The sequence below is a fragment of the Cygnus olor genome, chromosome 34 (genome assembly GCF_009769625.2).
Source record: "Cygnus olor isolate bCygOlo1 chromosome 34, bCygOlo1.pri.v2, whole genome shotgun sequence".
Classification (NCBI taxonomy): Eukaryota; Metazoa; Chordata; class Aves; order Anseriformes; family Anatidae; genus Cygnus; species Cygnus olor.
The window spans coordinates 530989-549993 of NC_054091.1; the positions used below are offsets into that span (position 1 = coordinate 530989).

Here is a 19005-nt window from a genome sequence, read left to right on the forward strand (position 1 = left end):
TTCTTTGTTTTGATTCAGGCGGAATTGAAATAGAGGCTGTTTTTTAAGAGTATATGCTGCGACATGCAAGCCTTTAAAAGGAGGGTTACTAGGATCCCAGGAAGTCCCTTTCCTGCCCCTCAGCCCCTAGAAAGCTCCACCACCACACATGCAGTGCCAGCAGGGTCTGTGTGACCTGGTCTCTAGGACGTGCCCCCAGCGAGCTGCCCCTGGGCAGAGCCCTGCTGCCAGGAGGTGTCTGCAGGGCAGAGCTGAGCACCCAGCGGGTGGGATGGGGGCTGTGACCTGCAGGCAGGAGGCGTGGGGACAGAGACCCAGCTGCAGGCAGGGACAGCTGCAGGCAGCAGAGCCATGGGCAGGGAGTGAGCGGGAGCTGCTCCCAGAAAGTCAGTGGCAGGGGTGATTTGGGCACCTCCCATTCATGCTTGCACTGCTGATGCCTTCCACAGTACAGCCCCTGGTCTCTTCCTCTCCCCCGGTATAGACCACCAGAGAAATTTGCATGGGAATTTTTTCATGAGTCGCCTTTGGTGTCAGCAATGTAGGGGATAATTCAGGTGCAGCTCAGATACAGATGCTGCACGTTGTCATGCAGATACATTAAAGGAGGAAAAGGCTCCAGGTCCCCTCATGACACGTAGGGTTGTGGAAATACTGTGTGTGGGGCTGAGAATGAGCTCACTCTGCCCTCAGGTCTCCCTGTTTTTAGAGTATTCAAAACTTTTCCTGCAAGGGTTCTGCTGGGTTATAGGCTGCCCCCCTCTAGGGCACAGCTCTGCCATAGCAGCTCTGTGCTGTCCATGGAGAAGACACCTGAGGGCTAACGGCATGGAAACACTGCTAGAAATCTCTGTGTGGTAGCTGCAGCGATCCCTCTATTCCTTGCTAGGTGTGGAGAACTGAGATTGTCCTCAAGAGGTGAGGAGACCGGAGATTTGCACTTTGAACCTTGATTCCTTTGCTCTCAGCAGTGTTTTGATTCTCCTCACGGGGAACACCTGAGTCTGATAACTTTGAGCTCAAAGTGGTGCTAGCCCAGAGCAGCTGTGACCAGGACTGAGGGACAGGATGGCTGCCCTCACTCTGCTCTAAGGGACAGAGCCCTTGCTTCTCAACACCCACAAGATTTCACTTGGAGTGCAGCAGAAATGCCAAGGAATTCCAGAATCCCCTGCTCCCAGCAGCACCCTCTGGCAGCATCAACCAGAGCTCTAGCAAGGCACCTGCAGCAGAGGTTTTCCTGAAAGGGGAGCAGCAGTTTTGAGGCGTAACAAGAAATAGAGTAGGTTTTGCTCACAGGGTTAAGCCTAACATTTTGCTGTATTTGCTCAGACAGGTCCCCATGCCCAGAGGAATTAAATGTCCAACAGCAGCTCCATCACCGAGTTCCTCCTCCTGCCATTCGCAGACACACGGGAGCTGCAGCTCCTGCACTTCGCGCTCTTCCTGGGCATCTACCTGGCTGCCCTCCTGGCCAACGGCCTCATCCTCACTGCCGTAGCCTGCGACCACCGCCTCCACACCCCCATGTACTTCTTCCTCTTCAACCTCGCCCTCCTCGACCTGGGCTGCATCTCCACCACTCTCCCCAAAGCCATGGTCAATTCCCTCTGGGACACCAGGGCCATTTCCTACTCAGGATGTGCTGTCCAGGTCTTTTTGTTTGTCTTCTTGTTTTCAGCAGAGTATTCTCTTCTCACTATCATGTCCTATGACCGTTACGTTGCCATCTGCAAGCCCCTGCACTATGGGACCCTCCTGGACAGCAGAGCTTGTGCCCAGATGGCAGCAGCTGCCTGGGGCAGTGGCTTTCTCAATGCTGTCCTACACACGGCCAGTACATTTTCCCTGCCCCTCTGCCAAGGCAATGTTGTGGACCAGTTCTTCTGTGAAATCCCCCAGATCCTCAAGCTCTCCTGTTCACAGTCCTTCCTCAGTGAAGTTTGGGTTCTTGTGGGTAATGTTTTCATCGACTGTGGGTGTTTTGTATTCATTGTGCTCTCCTATGTTCAGATCATCAGGGCCGTGCTGAGGATGCCCTCTGAGCAGGGGCGGCACAAAGCCTTTTCCATGTGCCTCCCTCACCTGGCTGTGGTCTCTCTCTTTATCAGCACTGTCATGTTTACCTACCTGAAGCCCCTCTCCATCTCCTCCCCATCCCTAGACCTGGTTGTGGCAGTTCTGTACTCTGTGGTGCCTCCAGCAGTGAACCCCTTCATCTACAGCATGAGAAACCAGGAGCTGAAAGTTGCACTGAACAAAATGGTTTCGTTGACATTTTTCACTGTTGGTAAACTTCTCATCTGTCTCCACAAATGACTCACAGTATATTCATTGTATATTCAGTACATTCCTGTGTGTTGTATTATTATTACAGAATCACAGAGTCGTCTAGGTTGGAAGAGACCTCCAAGATCACCCAGTCCAACCTCTGTCCTAACACTAACAAGACCTCCACTAAACCATATCACTAAGGACTACATCTAAACGTCTTTTAAAGACCTCCAGGGATGGTGACTCAACCACTTCCCTGGGCAGCCCATTCCAATGCCTAACAACCCTTTCAGTAAAGAAGTTCTTCCTAATATCCAACCTAAACCTCCCCTGGCGCAACTTTAGCCCATTCCCCCTTATCCTATCACCAGGCACGTGGGAGAATAGACCAACCCCCACCTTGCTACAGCCTCCTTTAAGGTACCTGTAGAGAGCGATGAGGTCTCCCCTGAGCCTCCTCTTCTCCAGGCTAAACAACCCCAGCTCCCTCAGCCGCTCCTCGTAAGACTTGTTCTCCAGACCCCACACCAGCCTCGTTGCCCTTCTCTGGATTCTCTTGAGCACCTTGATGTCCTTCTTGTAGCGAGGGTCCCAAAACTGAACACAGTACTCGAGGTGCGGCCTCACGAGAGCCGAGTACAGGGGGACAATCACCTCCCTAGACCTGCTGGCCACGCTGCTTCTTATACAAGCCAGGATGCTGTTGGCCTTCTTGGCCACCTGAGCACACTGCTGGCTCATATTCAGCTGCCTATCAACCAGTATTCCCAGGTCCTTCTCGGCCAGGCAGCTTTCCAACCAATATATTAATATATAATAATATAATATTGTTATTGTTATTATTATACTATTTTTGTTGTTGTTGTTAAGTACCATTGTGATGTTCCTACACACATTTGGCTTCATCTCATTTCATCTGAAACATCAACCTGCTCTCTTTCTCTGTAGCCCCTATAAAATATATGTGCCACTGGGACTGAGCTGACTCTCTCATAGTGTCTGTTTGATATCTCGGCTTCTGCAGGCAAATGAGATGCCTGCAGTCTCCACGGAGGAAATGTGGACCCAGCAGGCACAGGAAAGGTGGGTCTGGAAAAGGATCTATGTCGTCCACAGGCACAAAGGCATGGCACAAAGCTGCACCAGGGGAGGTTCAGACTGGACATTAGGAAAAATTTCCTTACCATGAAGGTGGTCAGCCAGTAAAGACTATCCCCACACCCACAGGGCCCTCGAGCAGGGTGTCTCAGGGCACAGATTCAGCCCCACTTGAAGCATGAACAAAAAGGAGAAACTGCCCAAGAAAGCTACCACCAGCCCCCGCCCCTCACGGTTCCCAGCACCAGCCTTCCACCACGGTTTGGGGAGGGCTGATTGCTGAAATGTGAGCACCTCCATCGTCCTGCTGGGCTCAGGGCCTGTACCGGGGGAATGGCCAGCCCAGCCTGGTCCCTCTCCGGGCCCAGAGCCCAGCCAGCCCCAGGGCAGGGCTGTCTGTGAACCCCTGTGTGGGACATGCTGGGGCTGGGACAAGGCTGGGTGAAGGGGGGGAGGCTGCTAAAGCAGAAGGGCAGTGGGGGGTCTGGGGCAGTGAGGGCTGGCAGGGGGCTGTGCTGGGGGAACATTTCCTTATGGACAGGGTGAGAGAATACAATTGACTCACGGGTTGAGGTAAGGGGCAGGAAATGGTTCACAATTACTGTCACAGAAAGACAGACTTGGCTTGGGGAGAATTAATGTCATTTAATGCGAATTAATAAGAGTCTAGAGCAGTGACAACTAAGAGCCAACAAAACCAACTTCACCCCCCAGTGCACTTCCTTAACCTCCTTCCCGCTGAGTAATGCATGGGGATGAGGAATGAGGGCTGTGGTCAGTCCATAACACTTCATCTCCATCCTCACCCTCTTCCGCTGCTCCAGGGTAGGGCAGGGTGGGGTCCCTCCCTCCCATGGGATGCAGTTCTTCCCAAACTGATCCAACATGAATTTTCCACAGACTGCAGTTCTTAAGATGTTATCCAACATGGATCCGTACAGAGTTGGGGAAAGTCCTTCGGAAGTGGTCCGCTCCAGTGTCAGCTCCTCCATATGGGCTGCAGCTCCCGCCAGAAATCTTGGTCCCGTGTGGGCTCCTCTCCAATGGCTGCAGCCTCCTTCAGGCCACATCCATCTGCTCCACATGGGCTCCTCCACGGGCTGCAGGGGAACTTCTGCTCTGGCGTCTGGAGCACCTCCTGCCCTCCTTCTGCACTGACCTTGGTGTCTGCAGGGCTGCTTCTCTCACATTTTCTCACTCCTCTGCCAGCTGCTGCTGCACAGAGTATTTTTACCCTTTCAAAAAATTTTATCACAGAGGCACAACCAGCATTGCTCATTGGCTCAGCTTTTGGCCAGCAGCCGGCAGGTTCCTTTTCAAGCCAGAGGAACTGGCTCTGATCTGAACTGGGGCAGCTCGTCCTTAAACAAGGGAAATGCCCTTGCAGGATAGGCTGTTTTGAAGTAGCAGGTCCCACCATTGCAGCCTGGGAGCCGTACATTGCTAATTATAACTAGAAAAGAGAAAAGGCAGTAAGAAGGTAGCTTGTGCCATTTGAACCACGTGGTCTGCCTGATGTGATTCACAGGATCACCTAGAGGAACAGATGAGAAGGTAAAGAACGCACAGAAGTATGTGTTTGGCCATGTCCATGCCTTGTGCACACATTTGTGTGTGTGTGTATGAGATGGTGTTTGTGTGCTTGTGCATACACTTGTGTGTATTTGCCTGTGTGCAGAACAGGGCTGAGACTTCTGGGGCAATTGCTCCAGGCTCCCGATGCAAGAAAATGCTGGGCCTGATTTCAGGATTGAGGGACATTTCTTGAGGGCCCCACAGACACAGTGAAGGCGAAAGGGGCCTTAACATATTATTAATATGCTCCCTTTTCCTGGGCAACATGCAGAGGCATCCAGCCATGGACAAGCCCAAGGAGAGGGCTCGTCCTTCCTGTGGTCGCAGCTGCACTCCAGTCCCTGGGGTGGACCCAAGCTGAAGACTTGCTGATGACTTTTGGGCTCAGGTTCAGCACACAGGCTGGGGGAGACTCTCACATGGACATGTGATGGACTTGGACTGAGGAACAGAAGCAAACTGGTATGGCTGCTGTGTTGTGCTTCCATCAGTGGAAGCCCTGGCACAGGGCCCCAGACTTGCTTTTGATGCCACTCTTCGGGAAAGATTATGGAGTTATGAGATGCAGAGTAGAGGACACCAGTCCTTCCTTAGCCACTTCCCAACCTAGTGCAGCAAGAGGAAAATGGATTTCTGGCTCATCTTCTACCCTAATTCATGAGCATGCATTAGAGTACCCACAGTCCAGACCTAGTCTTGGATTAGGTGAACATCAGTATTCTAGACAACTTCCAGACAAGGTCAGCTCCCATTTGATCTCTCCCCATGTGTCCTCTGATCTGTCCAGCTCTTCCTGGCCACCTCCCCATGCTCCCCACAGGTCCCTGGGCTGGGGGCACTATGAGCAGACCAAGCAGGCTGTGGTGCCCCAGAGGTGACTGCACACTGGCTGAGCTGCACAGGGTGGGAAGTAAACCCAGCTGGGTTGGGATCACTGCTGCTAATCCCACTCATTATGGTGTGTAGTTCTGGAAGGTGCACAGAAAGAGCAGGGAACATTGCCAAGGACACTAGGGGGTTCCCGGTGTCTTTCTAGATCCAGCTGGTGATACTTTGTAAGGGTGACATTAATCTCTCTCCAACCTCCCTTCCCTGTGCACACTGGTACTCCACAGAATCTCACAGGAATTATGACATTCTTCTTTGGTGACAAGATCTTGGGCATTTTCTCTCTTTGTAGGCCTCCAGTCACTGCCTGCCCTGGGCACATGCTGCCCATGGAGGACACCTGGGCTCTAAACACAGGTCCACATTCATGTCCTGGAGGCTGTCCTCTGCCCTGACACATTTGTGGTAGTCATGGCTATGTACCTCAGTGACCCTTCACCATCTCCGCTGTCATCAGACACCAACAGGCTGCTCCTAAATCCTACTTGTGGTCTCTCACAGTTCACACCACGGCAATGACCTATTTCTCTCCCAGATCCATGCAGCAACAGGCCTTCCAGAGAGCATCTGTACAGCCCTGATCTTGGCACCAGCTTTGAAAGACTAGCCAAGTCTTCAGGCAGTGCACTAGGGACACCCCATTTTATTACACAGTTGCTAAGAGTCAGAGCTGATGTACTTTTAGACACATATTTACAGAGCCTCAAGAGTAAACAGAACAATGTCATTCCTCAGTAAAAGGATGATGAATAAATCACTTATTTTTTTTAGAACATTATAAACGCAAGTGGCAGTGAAGATAACAATAGCTATAATGATAATAATACAAGGATCAAGCCTCCAAGAGGATACTCAGAAAGTCATTTCTGGAGAAAGAAGCGAAAATAATCATTCTTAAGAAACATCGGTGAAATCACTCTCCTAACAGCAACCTTGAGCTCCTCGTTCCTCATGCTGTAGATGAGAGGGTTCAATGTTGGAGGAATCACTGAGTACAGAACTGCCATCAACACATCCAAGGATGGGGAGGAGATGGAGGGAGGTTTCATGTAGGCAAACATGGCAGTGCTGAGAAACAGGGAGACAACGAACAGGTGAGGGAGGCACATGGAAAAGGCTTTGTGCCGTCCTTGCTCAGAGGGCATCCTCAGCACAGCCCTGAAGATCTGCACATAGGACAGCATGATGAAAAAAAAACAGCCGGATGCTAAACAGAAACCAACCAGAAGAAGCCAAACTTCCCTGAAGTAGGAGTGTGAGCAAGAGATTTTGAGGATCTGGGGGATTTCACAGAAGAACTGGTCCACAGCATTGCCTTGGCAGAGGGGCAGGGAAAATGTATTGGTAATGTGCAGCACACCAGTGAGAAAGCCACTGCCCCACGCAGCTGCTGCCATCTGGGCACAAGCTCTGTTGCTCAGGAGGCTCCCATAGTGCAGGGGCTTGCAGATGGCAATATAGCGGTCGTAGGACATGATTGTAAGAAGAGAATACTCTGCTGATATCAGGAAGGGAAAAAGAAAAACCTGTGCAACACATCCTGAGTAGGAAATGGCCCTGGTGTCCCAGAGGGAATTGACCATGGCTTTGGGGAGAGTGGTGGAGATGCAGCCCAGGTCGAGGAGGGCGAGGTTGAAGAGGAAGAAGTACATGGGGGTGTGGAGGCGGTGGTCGCAGGCTACGGCTGTGAGGATGAGGCCGTTGCCCAGGAGGGCAGCCAGGTAGATGCCCAGGAAGAGCCCGAAGTGCAGGAGCTGCAGCTCCCGCGTGTCTGCGAATGGCAGGAGGAGGAACTCGGTGATGGAGCTGCTGTTGGACATTTGATGCCCCTGGGTATAGAGGGCTGTCTGAGGAGGGAAAATCAGGAAAACATTAGGACAGAACTCTGTGATCAAACCTACTCAGTTTCTTATATAATCCTCCCAGACTGCCTCTCCGCTTTCAGGAAGATCTTTGCAGGTCCCTTTCACAAGCTCTGGTTGGTGCTGGTTGATGCTGATCCCAGTGCCACTGGGATCAGAAGGGCTCTGGAGGCAACAGACCTGACCCACACAGTTAGGTAAATGAGGACATGGGCTCTTCTTGTATTAAATACAGATGAGATATCAAACTATTTTCAGCATGCTTACTGAAAATTCAAAAAAACTCCACATTTTTGTGAAAACCCATTGTCTAGACTCTGTGGGTATTTTCTAGTTTCGGCACCTCATCTGCGGGGTGCTTTTATGCATACAACCTTGGCATTTGTACTGCCCACTAAGATAAGTTTGGGGGTCCTGCGAGGCAAAGGGACTGTCCCTCAGTGCAGAGGAAGCACAGCTGGTGTGTCCATCAGTCCTGATCTCAGCTGCCCTTTGTGGACACTTCTGGAGGATGGTTGCACTTAGGTGATCCCCTGAAAAGAACCTGGATGCTGCTGAGAGCAGAGGAATCCAGGTTCAAAGGGCAGATCTCCAAACCCCTCACCCATCTCATCGTACCTGAGCAGGATCTCAGCTTTCTCTTCACCACAGACACAGAGGGATCACAGCAGCTGCCCACATACAGCCAACCAGCAGCATTTCCATGGCTTTAGGACTGACATGTCTTCTCCATGGGGCTGCTAGATAACACAGAGCTGCTAGGGAAGAGCTGTGCCCTTGTCCATGGCAGCCTACACCCAAGCAGAAGCCCCATGTAAAAGTCAAATGTCCTTAGATGTGGTGTCATGAAGGAAGAGTTAGCTCCTTCCCCACGCATAGCATTTCCCCAAGACCCAACACTTAGGACAAAACATGGATGCTTTTTATTCATGGACAGAACAAAGAGTTAGGAACATCATAATCGGTTCTTGATCTGCAGATGAATTTTCATCCCCCAAACTCTAGGGCAGTCCAAGGAAACTAATGTTAAAATTTCCATCACATGGCTGGATAAGAAAAGTAGCCAAGAGGTTTGTAAGAAGGCGTTGGTGCTGCAGGGATGGCAGAGAGATGCCCAAATCCCCCCTGCCATGGAGTTTCTGGGAGCAGCTCCCTCTCACTCCCTGACCATGGCTGTGCTGTCTGCAGCTGTCCCTGCCTGCAGCTGGGTCTCTGTCCCCACACCTCCTGCCTGCAGGTCACAGCCCCCATCCCACCCGCTGGGTGCTCAGCTCTGCCCTGCAGACACCTCCTGGTAGCAGCGCTATGCCCAGGGGCAGCTCGCTGGGGGCACGTCCTAGAGACCAGGTCACACAGACCCTGCTGACGCTGCATGTGTGATGGTAGGGCTTTCTAGGGGATGAGGGGAAGGAAAGGGACTTTCTGGGGTCCTTGCAATCCTCACCTCAGTTGGATGGATTTGGTATCTCATGCTCTTTTTGGAAATAATAGCCTCTATTTCCATTCCCACTGAGCTGGAGAAAAATGAAAGCAGAGGCTCAGGAAAGCTGAGGCAGCTAGCCCCTTCATTGTGTCTCATCTTGCAAATTCACCTTGGACAAATCCTTGTTGTCCCGAGGAGCTGAGAGCAGGCTGCCCCAGGCTGCAGCCTCCCGCCAGCAGCAGGACCCTGCCCTGCTGGGGGGGTGCTCCTTCCACCCACAGCTTCTCCCCGCAGCGCCCTGGGCAGCTCCCCGGGCAGGCTGAGTGCTGAGCCTGGCAGGCGGCAGAGGCCCTGCCGTGGCACACAGCCCCTGGGGCACAGCAGGGACCCTGCTCTGCACCACAGCCCTGGGCACCCCTGCCTGCACCCCCGGCTTCTCCTTCCTCCAGGAGCTGCGGCTGCATTGCCCTCCAGCCAGACACTTACCGGGCTCAGGGCTGGCAAGTGTTCTCCCCCAGCGAGCTCTGTGCATCCTGCCACTTCTGCCTGCCTTTACCCACTCTGTCTGTGCAGGCAGTGCCCCCAGCCCTGCTGCGCTGGGCAGAGGAGCTGCTCCTGGGCAGAGCTGGCTCTCTGCAGCGCTGCCCGCTTGCCAGGAGCTCCCCTTGGGCCCAGGAGCCCAGCCCAGCTCTGCAGCAGAGGCCCAGCCCAAGGCCTCCCTTGCTCTGTCCCCCACCAGGCTCCCTGCCCATGGCCCTGGGGCTGCAGGGGAACCTGCTGGGAAACAGCCTGAAGGAATCCCTGGGCTTCCCTCCCTCAGATGGGCACACACACTTCTTCACACCAGGGTCATTTCTCCTACTAGAAGTAAATAAATAAATAAGGTTTTCAGAATCTCCTGAGAATCTCCTTGCTTTGTCCCGTTTTCAGAGAGGACACAAAGACAGGGACAGGGATGTCATAGAATTATAGAAATGTTATGACTGAAAAAGACCTCCATCTTGGTCCAGCCATACCCCTACCACAAGTATCTTCTTCCCTCCAGTGTTTCAACTGTACCACACTGCTTGGTGTCACTGGAAAACTTGCTGAGGGTTTATTATGTTTGGAAAAGACCTCCAAGATCATCTGGTAACCCTACTACCAAAGTCATGCACTAAGCCATGCCCCTAAGCACCATGTCCAACCTTTCCTGACCACTCTTTCTGAGAAGAAAAGTCTCCTAATTTCTAACCTAATCCTCCCCTGGTGCAACATGAGGCCATTCCCTCTAGTCCTATCACTAGTTATCTGCGAGAAGAGGCTGACCCCCAACTCCCCATACCTTCCTTTCAAGTAGTTGTGGAGAGCAATAAGGTCTCCCCAGAGCTTCCTCAACCCCAGATGAAACAACCCCAATTTCCTCATCCTCTCCTCAAAAGATTTGTGTTCCAGTCCCTTCACCAGCATTCATGGCCCTTCTCTGGACATGCTCCAGGGCCTCAATGTCCTTTTTGTATTGAGGGGCCCAGAACTGGACACGGTACTCGAGGTGCGGCCTCACCAGAGCCGCAGATACAGGGGGATGATCCTCTCCCTGGTCCTGCTGGCTACACTACTGCTGATATAAGCCAGGATGCCACTGGCCTTCTTGGCCACCTGGGCACACTGCCGACTCGTCTTCAGTCAAGCTTCAACCAACACCCCCAGATTCCTTTCCTCTGCACAACTTTCGAGCTACTCTGCCCCAAGCCTGTAGCATTGCATGTGGTTATTATGAGCAAAGGGCAGGACGCGGCACTTAGCCATGGTGAACCTCATCCCATTGGCCTCCACCCATCAATCCAACCTGTCCAGGTCCCTCTGCAGTTAATCATCTGTACACCTGTGCTTAGGAAAGTGGTTCAGCTGGCTCAATCAAAACTTCACACTATAGGTTTATAGTCCTGGGCCTAGCAAATGATTCAGCTCCCTCCCATGCCTGCCCCTGACCCACAGGAGCTGGGATTCCTCTGCCTGAGTTCAGGTGTGCACAACATAGATTCAGAGAATCAAAGAATCATTAAGGACCTCCAAGATCATCTGGTCCAACTGTCCCCCAACAACGTGGGTACCTGCTTGTCAGCTCTTCGTGTCCTTTCCTATCGTGATTAATGGAGATGGAAGCCTGGAATTTGATGCAACCACCTGGTGACATTTGAGCGGCCAGAGATGGTCCAAGGTAGGTGCAGGTATCTGCAAGCTCTAATGGAGGAATCTTGAGGGAAAAGCCAGTATTTGTGGGCAGGCCTTTGGAGGTTGTTGGGGAATCAGAGCATCACGGAATGACTTAGGTTGGAAGGGACCGTAGAGATCATCTAGTTCCACCACCGCCCCTGTCACGGGAAGGGACACCATCCACTAGATCAGGTTGCTCAAAGCTCCATCCAGCCTGGCCTTGAACACTTCCAGGCATGGGGCATCCACAACTTCTCTGGGCTACCTGTTGCAGTGCCTCACGACCCTCATAGGAAAGAATTTCTTCATTATATCTAATCCAAACCTACCCTCTTTTAGTGTAAAGCCGTTAGTCCTGGTCCTATCAGTACACTCCCTGACAAAGAGTCCCTCCCCAACTTTCCTGTAGGCCCTCTTTAGGTACTGGAAGGCCACTATAAGGTCTCCCTAGAGCCGTCTCTTCTCCAGAGTGAACAACCCCAACTTGCTCAGCCTGTCTTCATAGGAGATGGCCGTCAGCCCTCTGATCATCTTTGTTGTCCTCCTCTGGACTCATTCTACTACTTCTATGTTCTTATTGTGCTGGGAGTCCCAGAGCTGAACACAGTGGTCCAGGTGGAGTCTCAGGAAAACACAGTAGAGGGGGAGAATCACCTCCTTCCACCTGCTGGCCACACTGCTTCTGATGCAGCCCAGGATATGCTTGGCTTCCAGGGCTTCAAGCACACACCGCTGGCTCATGTCGAGCTTCTCATCAACCAACACCCCCAGGTACTTCTCATCAGAGCTGCTTTCAATCCATTCTCTGCCCAGCCTCTATTTGTGCTTGGGATTTCCCCAGCCCAGATGCAGGACCTTGCACTTGGCCTTGTTCAACCTCATAATGTTCGCACAGACCCACCTCTCAAGCCCGTCCAGGTCCCTCTGGATGGCATCCCTTCCCTCTAGTGTGTCAACTGCACCACACTGCTTGGTGTCATTGGCAAACTTGCTGAGGGTGCATTCAATCTCACTGTCCATGTCACAGACAAAGACATTAAATAGTGCTGGTCCCACTACTGATCCCTGAGGAACACCACTCATTACTAATCTCCACCTGGACATTGTGCCATTGACCACAACTTTTTGCGTGTGACCATCCAGCGAATTCTTTACCCACTAAATTGGCCCATTCATCAAATCCATGTCTCTCCAATTTAGAGACAAGGATATCATGGGGGACAGTGTCAAATGCTTTACACAAGTCCAGGTAGATGATGTAACTTGCTCTTCTCCTATCCACCAATGCTCTAACTCCATCATAGAAGGCCACCAGATTTGTGGAACAGTTTGCCCCTAGTGAAGCCATGTTGGCGGTCACCAATCACCTCCTTATTTTCCGCGTGCCTTCGCATAATTTCCAAGAGGATCTGCTCCATGATCTTGTCAGGCACAGAGGTGAGACCAAGTGGCCTGTAGTATCCTGCATCTTCCTTTTTATCCCTTTTTAAAAATGGGAGCTATGTTTCCCCTCTTCCAGTCAGTGGGAATTTCACCAGACTGCCACAACTTCTCAAATATGACAAAAGTGGTTTAGCAACTACATCAGCTAATTCCATCAGGACCTGTAGAAATATATCATAAGGTCCAACTGACTTGTGCACCTTCAGGTTCCTTAGATGGTCTTGAGCCTGAACTTCTCCTACAGTGGGTGGTTCATCATTCTTCTAGTCCATGCATTTACCTTCTGAGGTCTTGGCCTTTGGCTGACTAAAATAACAGCAAATGCACACATTTAGGACCACTAAATGTGTCCCTACATTCAGGGAAGCCTTTAGGTACTGAGGTTTGGCTATTCAAAAGACCAAATGGAGTCATATGCCATATGGATGATACAATAAACAGAGGGGTGCCCATACAGTGATTGAGCTGTCTAGGTGTTGTGGTTTAGCCCGGCTGGCAGCCAAACACCACACAGCCATTCGCTCACCCTCCCCCCTCCCTCTCCGGGATGGGGGAGAGAAACGGGAAAGTGAAGTCTGTGAGTTGAGATAAAGACAGTTTATTAAGACAGGAAAAATAATAACAATAATAATAATAATAATAACAATAATAATAATAATAATAGTATTAATAATAATAATGTGTACGAAATAAGTGATGCACAATGCAATTGCTCACCACCCGTTGACCGATGCCCAGCCTATCCCCAAGCAGCCGGCCCCCCCCTCCACCCCGGCTAGCCACCCCTATATATTGTTCAGCATGACGTCAGATGGTATGGAATACCCCTTTGGCCAGTTTGGGTCAGCTGTCCTGGGTCTGTCCCCTCCCAGCTCCTGCTGCATCCCTAGCCTGCTCGCTAGCAGGACGGAGCGAGAAGCTGAAAAGTCCTTGGCTTGGTGTAAGCACTGCTTTACAACAATTAAAACATCAGCATGTTATCAGCGCTCTTCTCATTCTAATCCAAAACATAGCACCCTGCCAGCTACTAGGAGGAAAATTAACTCTGTCCTACCTGAAACCAGGACACTAGGTGCATGGGGCTCCTCTATAGGATGGGCAGCAGATTGGGGGAGCCCTTGTGGGTGAGGGTCAGAGGAGAGCCAGTCAGGGTGACAGCGTGGTTGGAGGTAAACACCTGCAGTCAGGCTGAAGAATTGGACAAAGTCTTATGGAAGCCATTGGAATAAGTTGAGTTCAATGACCCCATGTCACTCTGGGGGCCTTTAATCACTCTGAGAGCCACAGGAAATGGGATACTGCTGGGTGCAAACATTCCTGATGTTTTCTGTGGGTTCTTGGAGACAGCGTCTGTGCACAGCTGCCAGATGGGCCAACCTAGGCCCTTGTTCATCAGGATCTGGAACTTACAAACAGGAAAAAAAAAAGGTCAGGGATGTAGCTCCTATGGTGCTGTGGTTTTGATCTGTGATAAATATAATATTGATAACCTACACAGGTCTTTAATTAGGAAGGTAGATATGAACCACACCATTGTGGCCCATTTCCTTTGCATTAAATGTTCTTTTGCACTGAATTGTCTCTTGACACTCCTCTTGCAGAATGCATGTTGTAGTCCAGCAGCTTTTCAGCACATGGAAATAGATGAGGTTTCGGGGCCCAGCCCGACACCCAGCACTTCACAGGCTCACTCTTGTCTTTCCCTGCAGCCCACTTGACATGGTCCAGCAGACACATGACCACATGCATCTGTGTGCAGTACAGTCAGGGGTGGTAGTCCTGCCTTCAGCATGCATCAGGTCTCCTGTAATGAGAGACTTGGTCAAGTTCTGAGAGAGCGCCCAGTGTAGATCCTAAATCAGGATGGATTCCTCCTTCATTGTGGACACAAAGACACAAGTGGTCTCCTGCAGGCAGATCTGGCAGCCCAGCTGCAAGGGGCAGGCTGCGCCTCCACCTCAGCCTCTTCCATGGGCTCCTCCTCCTCTGAAGGCTCACACACATGGTTTGTGGGGAATCTGCAGGAGCTTTGAGGACCATGCCTGTCTGTCCCAGTCTGTTCTCCCCACTCTCCTCTTTGCCTGCAGCGCTGCTCTAGTCTTCTTCCTCACCATGACGTGCTGAGGCTACGTTTGCCATTTCCTCTTTGTCCACTCTGCCTCCTGTATGGAAGACCAAGGGATGGTGCTGAGGCCTTCTCAAAGCACAGAACCCAGTGTGATGTTTGGGGAGGAAGGCTCTGGCATGTGCTGCAATTCCCTCCGTATACACATCCTAATTCTCCAAGTGAGTGACATGCAGTGAAGAGGAGTTCAGACACACTGAGGGGCTGCTGCATCCCAGGTGCTTTTGCTCCCATTTTTTGAAAAGCCCAGGATGTTCAAACCAGCCTCTTCCTATTCTTATTTCTCCTGAATGTGTTTCAGGTTTTGTTTAAGGTTAGGGAAAACTATTTCAGAATGCCACACAGTGATGTGCCTTGAGGCAGGATAGCTATGAGTGGCAGGGAGTGTGGGAGGATATGGGCAGGCACCTAGAACTGTAGGCACCTGCAGTCCCTTGGAACTTCACCCCTGAACAAGTGCAGAAACCTAAAAAAATGGCAGAATGCTTGAAAAAGGAGTGTCATCACCTTGGCAATTCCAAAGAGACAGAAATCAGTGCAATGTGCTGGGGCTTGGCCTATGCTTACTGAGTTGCAATCTACACAACGCCAATCCCTGTGACTGGGCCAGAGAACCAGCCTGTGCCTGTATCAGTCATACATATACACAAGAAGAAACAAGAGAGATAAAATCAGCTTGTTTAGCAAGGAAAGAAGCTCCTACTCATACAGGGAAGGAGGAAGAAGAAAAGGCAGACTACTCCAAAGTAGGGCCATCAGAGGAAAAGTAATAAAGGAAAAAAAAGGAAAAATCTTCCTCCTCAACTGTATGAACCAATATCTCAGTGATTAGGTGTAAATGTCCCCCTGCCCAAGAGAGGAGGATATAGTGGGTAGACACCATGTGTCACCCTGTGGTTTTACCTGTATTACTGTGCAGAGGACATGAGCAATTGGGATGGGAAATCCACCTTAACCCTAGAGGCACCAGTAGATGAGATGCAAAGAAAAACAATGGAAAAAAGGGGTTCTTCCAGGAAAATTGCAGCTCTAATTTCCACTGGGCAGTTCCCCAGACAGAGTAATGATTGCTGTGACCAGGACTAGAGGGGCCCTGCCTCAGCCAGGGGGAGGAAAGGGATAATTGGCTTTATTGGCCTCTGTGGATTTGATGGCCTGGTATGTCAGACCACAGGAATACAAAGCTCTAGTGGACACCAGTGCAGAGTGTACCATGATGTCATCAAGCCTGAAAGGGGCAGAACCCATTTGTATTTCTGGAGTGACAGGGGGATCCCAAGAGCTAACTGTGTTGGAGGCCAAAGTCAGCTTAACTGGGAATGACTGGCAGAGCACCCCACTGGGACTCCAGGCAGCCTTTGCATGGACTACCACAGCAGAAGGTATTCCAAGGAATGAAAAAGGTACCAGTGAGCTTTTATCATAGCTCTCTCAGAGACGGAAGACTTTAAACAATTGTCTACCTTGCCGAGTCTTTCACAGGACCCTTCTATTGTGGGATTGCTGAGGGTTGAAGTGCCAATCTCTGCCAAAATCATGCACCAGTGGCAATATCGCTACACACAAGACTCCCTGATTCCCATCCATAAGCCAACTGATTGACTGGAGAGCCAAGGAGTGATCAGCAAAACTCGCTCACCCTTTAATAGTCCCATATGGCCACTGCAAAAGTCTGATGGAGAGTGGAGACTAACAGTGGATTATTGTGTCTTGAAAGACATCACACCAACTTCAATAGATGATCGATACTCTTCTGTCCTTATTGTCTTAGCTCTAAGAGCATTTAAATGATCCCTTACAGCGTCTGAATGCTTTTCTTCCAGGGATCATAAGAAACTTTCCTCTGAGAACTTTGCTGGGGATTCCAGGGTAAGGTCCATGGGTAGAAGTGGAGAGGAATAAAGTCCCATCACAGCAGCACTGCCAGGAAGCAGCAGGTTTTGGTCTGTCCAGAACTGCTCTCGTTCCACTTCCACGCTCTCCTTCTGAGCCTTTTCTGTTGGTGTAAGCCTGTGTAGACACAGCTGGTCTCCAGAACAACATTTCCATCCAATAAAGTGATTCTGCTCAGGGTAGTGCCTGGGGGCTCAGGTATTCCTTCTCAGTTGCTGTCAAGAACATTGCAGTCCAGAAATGGACTCCAAAGAGGGACCTGACATTGCTTTTCTTTTGGGGATCATAAGGAACCAGTACCTCCAGGCCAGAACACTCTCGGCACCCTTGGATGCAGGCCCTAGGGTCCCATGGACTGTTAAGGGTGTAGTTTGCAAAGTAACCACTGATTTTATCCCCACCCACCACCTGTTGTAGGTCATCAGAGTCCAGCCTCAAGGCACGAAGGGCAGGGAGACCTTGCTGGTGAGAGCTGAGGCCCTGTGGAGATGTCCATGACACAGCAGTCATTAAAGTCAAGGGTCATATAGAAGAGGAAGGAATAGGTTTATCCTGTTGAGACAAGGAACAAGGTAAAGCATGTTGATTTTGCAGGTTTTAGCTAACACAGGGAGTATGTTGTATATCAACCACAAGGACAGGACAGAAACAGGGAGTATGAGGATGGGACGACCCTAAAGATAAGGGAAGAAAAGACTTCATACACACAGATAATAGACCCAGCAAGAACTGTCTGGGACTACTGAAGGCTGTAAAAGAAAGGAATGGTCAGAAATTTAGCAGTGTGGAAGACTTCTGGCTTTCATCAAAAGACCACCAGAGAACGCTGGACGACCACAAGAGGACTCTAGTGCGCATGCGAATAGGGGTGGGAGCCTATGTTAATGATTCTTCAGAGACGTAATGAATATGCAAGAAAGTTAGAGGGAATGGAGATGAATATGTGTATATCCCGTTAATATAAGCACACTGGCAGTAACTCCTCCCACTCTTGAGGCAACTCCTGTCAGGTGTAAAGGAAAGGTATCCCTTCAAGGAAGATGTTGCATGTCACCCAGGCAAATGGACCACTAGGGAGAGAGGGAGCCCGTATCTGATGGAATTGGCCATGCTGGAGGTGATTTATGGTGATTTATGCACATTAAACAGTTTTCTACCTTGCCTGGCCCCTTACAGGATCCTTCAGTCGTGGGGTTGCTCAGGGTCGAAGTGCCAGTAGCTACCCAAATGGTGCGCCAGTGGCAATATGGTACTATCCAAGACTCCCTGATCACCATATATATATGCTGGTTCATTACTGGAGAGCCAAGGACTGATCAGCAAAACTCGCTTACCCTTTAATAATCCCATATGGTCAGTGCAAACGTCTAATGGAGAGCTGAGACTAACAGTGGACAACTGTGTCTAGAATGAAGTCACACCAAATTCAATAGGTCATCTATAGTCTTCTCTCCTTATATTCTTAGCTCTAAGAGCATTTAAATGATCCCTTACAGTATCTGAATGCTGCTGTCTGATCACTTCCTGGAATCATAAGGAACCAGTAACTCCAGGCCAGAACACTCTCCCTGTACCCTTGGATGCAGGACCTAAGGTCCCATGGACTGTTAAGGGTGTAGTTTGCAAAGTAACCACTGATTTTATCCTCACCCACCACCTGTTGTAGGCCGGCAGAGTCCAGCCTCAAGGCACAAAGGGCAGGGAGACCTGGCTGGTGAGAGCTGAGGCCCTGTGGAGATGTCCGTGACACAACAGCCATTACAGCCAAGGGGCATGTAGAAGAGAACAGAATAGGTTTAGCTCTCCCTGTGAGACGACTCCTTTTGCTCTGCTGACAGCCTCTGCAGGCTGCCCTGCACATAAGGAGTAGGGACAGGTTCAGTTGTCCTACATGTGGCATCTGCTGCCATTTCAGTTACCCAAAGGAATGTAGAGGATCAACCACAAATTTCACCAGGTATTTCCATCTGAACAGCTCCTGCCTGTCCTCCATCTCCACTAAGGAGCTATTGTAGCTCAGTAATTCGCATTAAGGTGTCTATGTTGTGGACACGTGAACTGAGGCCAGAGGAATCCCAGGTCCTGTGGGTCTGTGGCAGACATGGGAGGGAGCTGAGAGCCCCTTCCAGCCCCAGGAATAACAAGCAGCATGAGATGCCTCGACTGACTCTGCTGAATTCCTTCCTTAAGGGGGGATGAAGGAGATCAGTCCCTGACCATGACTTCAT

The 19005-nt window shown here is 50.6% G+C and overlaps 3 protein-coding genes across 3 annotated transcripts in view; 2 read left to right on the forward strand and 1 right to left on the reverse strand.

The window, feature by feature from the left end:
* Nucleotides 1–19005, forward strand: part of LOC121062742 (coiled-coil domain-containing protein 81-like) — a 137814-nt gene that overhangs the window by 79254 nt on the left and 39555 nt on the right. The window lies entirely within an intron of this gene.
* Nucleotides 1360–2319, forward strand: LOC121062712 (olfactory receptor 14C36-like). The gene has a single exon (XM_040542884.1). The coding sequence runs from the start codon at nt 1360–1362 to the stop codon at nt 2317–2319; it is 960 nt and encodes a 319-aa protein (XP_040398818.1).
* On the reverse strand, nt 6696–7655 carry LOC121062713 (olfactory receptor 14A16-like). Its single transcript, XM_040542886.1, has one exon. The coding sequence runs from the start codon at nt 7653–7655 to the stop codon at nt 6696–6698; it is 960 nt and encodes a 319-aa protein (XP_040398820.1).

Coding starts and splice junctions, on each gene's coding strand:
- LOC121062712 (XM_040542884.1), top strand. CDS start 1,360: ATGTCCAACAGCAGCTCCATCACCGAGTTCCTCCTCCTGCCATTCGCA.
- LOC121062713 (XM_040542886.1), bottom strand. CDS start 7,655: ATGTCCAACAGCAGCTCCATCACCGAGTTCCTCCTCCTGCCATTCGCA.